The sequence below is a fragment of the Parus major genome, unplaced genomic scaffold (assembly GCF_001522545.3).
Source record: "Parus major isolate Abel unplaced genomic scaffold, Parus_major1.1 Scaffold725, whole genome shotgun sequence".
Taxonomy (NCBI): Eukaryota; Metazoa; Chordata; class Aves; order Passeriformes; family Paridae; genus Parus; species Parus major.
This window is the reverse complement of record NW_015379609.1, coordinates 6,593-8,739: the sequence shown is the minus strand read 5'-3', so window position 1 is coordinate 8,739 and position 2,147 is coordinate 6,593. Positions and strand designations below refer to the sequence as shown.

General features: G+C 58.4%; 1 protein-coding gene across 1 annotated transcript in view; it reads right to left on the bottom strand.

Annotated features, from left to right (window-relative positions):
- Window positions 1-7: 7 nt before the first annotated feature.
- Window positions 8-2,147, bottom strand: part of LOC109022441 (U5 small nuclear ribonucleoprotein 200 kDa helicase-like) — a gene marked incomplete at its 5' end in the record, with an annotated part of 7,800 nt that continues 5,660 nt past the window's right edge. Inside the window, 3 exons of the mRNA XM_033511793.1 lie at window positions 8-120; window positions 919-1,070; window positions 1,897-2,075. Of these exons, the coding sequence (XP_033367684.1) occupies window positions 8-120; window positions 919-1,070; window positions 1,897-2,075 (444 nt within the window). The remainder of the gene's footprint in view (window positions 121-918; window positions 1,071-1,896; window positions 2,076-2,147) is intronic.

Below are 2,147 nucleotides of genomic sequence, written 5' to 3'. Positions count from 1 at the left end.
GCTGGGCTCACGCGTGGATCTTGCCGTTGTAGTACTGCGTGTCCATGATGATCACCAGGTGGGCCGAGATGTTCATGCCCCAGCAGAGGCTGCGCGAGGCCACCATCACCTGCACGGCTCCTGGGGACACCGAGGACACCCGGCCTCAGCGATCCCGGAATTCCAGACGGGGAGATCCCGGGATTTTGGGGGCGGGAGGTGGAGATTCACGGAGCGCGTTGGGTTGGGAGAGGTTCTGAGGTGCCACCATGGGCAGGGACAACTTCTCCATCCCAGGTGGCCCCAGCCTGGCCTTGGGGACTCCCAGGGATCCACAGCTGCTCTGGGAATTCCATCCCAACCTCTCCTCACCCTCATTCCTTCCCAAAATCCCACCAAAATCGCCCCATTCCCTGTGTCCTGTCCCTCCATCCCTTGTCCCCAGTTCCTCTCCAGCTCTCCTGGAGCTCCTCCAGGTCTGGAAGGAGCTCTGAGGTGTCCCCAGAGCTTGGACGTTATCCCAAATCCCAGGAGCGGGAAGTGCTGGGCTCTGGATCCCATCCCATCATCCCGATCCCGATCCCATTCCCAATCCCAATCCCGATCCCGATCCTGTTCCCGATCCTGATCCCGATCCCATTCCCAATCCCGATCCCAATCCCATTCCCAATGTCGATCCCAATTCTGATCCTGATCCCAATCCCGATCCTGATCCCAATCCCGATCCCGTTCCCGATGCCAATTCCAATCCCGATCCTGTTCCCGATCCCGATCCCATTCTCAATCCCGATCCCGATCCTGATCCCAATCCTGTTCCCGATCCTGATCCCGTTCCCAATCCCGATCCCAATCCCGTTCCCATTCCCAATCCCAATCCCGATCCCGTTCCCAATCCTGTTCCCGTTCCCGTTCCCGTTCCCGATCCCGCTGGGCGCCCACCGGAGCTGAAGAGCTGCTCCACCACGCGTCGCTCCATGGCCGTCAGCCCCTCGTGCAGGTACCCGACGCCGTTCACCAGCGTCTCCTTCAGGGTGGGGTCGCTCAGCTTCTCCAGGTACGGCACCAGGTCCTTCTCGGCGCAGTGCAGGAACCTGCGGGATGGCCGGGAATTGCTGGCCTTGGGAAAGGACTTTGGGATCGCCCATCCCAATCCCAACCCATCCCATCACCATCCCAGCCCAATCCCAATCCAAATCCCATCCCATCAATCCCATCCCAATCCTACCCCACCCCATCAATCCCATCCCATCAATCCCATCCCATCAATCCCATCCCAATCCAAATCCAAATCCCAATCCAAATCCTACCCCATCCCATCAATCCCACCCCATCCCAATCCCATCCCATCAATCCCATCTCATCAATCCCATCAATCCCAATCCCAGCCCATCCCATCAATCCCATCCTATCAATCCCATCCCAATCCAAATCCAAATCCAAATCCCATCCCATCCATCCAATCCCACCCCATCCCATCAATCCCATCCCAATCCCAATCCCATCCCATCACCCCCCTCTTCTCCAGGCCAAGTTCCCTCAGCTCCTTTAGGAATTCCCAATCTCCACCTCCAGCCCCAAACCCATCCCTGGACCTTCTACAACCCCAAACCCATCTCTGAATGTTCTCCAACCCCAAACCCATCCCTGGATGTTCTCCAACCCCAAACCCATCCCTGGATGTTCTCCAACCCCAAACCCATCTCGGGACCTTCTCCAACCCCAAACCCATCCCTGGACCTTCTCCAACCCCAAACCCATCTCGGGACCTTCTCCAACCCCAAACCCATCCCTGGACATTCTCCAACCCCAAAGCCACCCCTGGACATTCTCCAACCCCAAACCCATCCCTGGACGTTCTCCAACCCCAAAGCCACCCCGTGGTGTCCGGGTGTCCCCGTGGTGTCCCCGGGGTGTCACCTGTGCCGCTGGACGTCGGAGGCGCAGGTGGTGAGGATGTTGATGGCCGTGAGCCGCGTCTGTTTCCGGGAGGGGACGAAGACCAGGACGGGTTTTTTGGGCGAGTGTTTCATCACGGCGTGGTACACGGGCTTGGCCATGGACAGCAGCCGCGTCTGCGTGTGGCTGATGTTGAAACCCTGCCGAAAATCCCAAATCCCGCTCAATTCCAAGGGATTCCCAGTCAAAGTGGTGGAAAATGTTGGAAAATT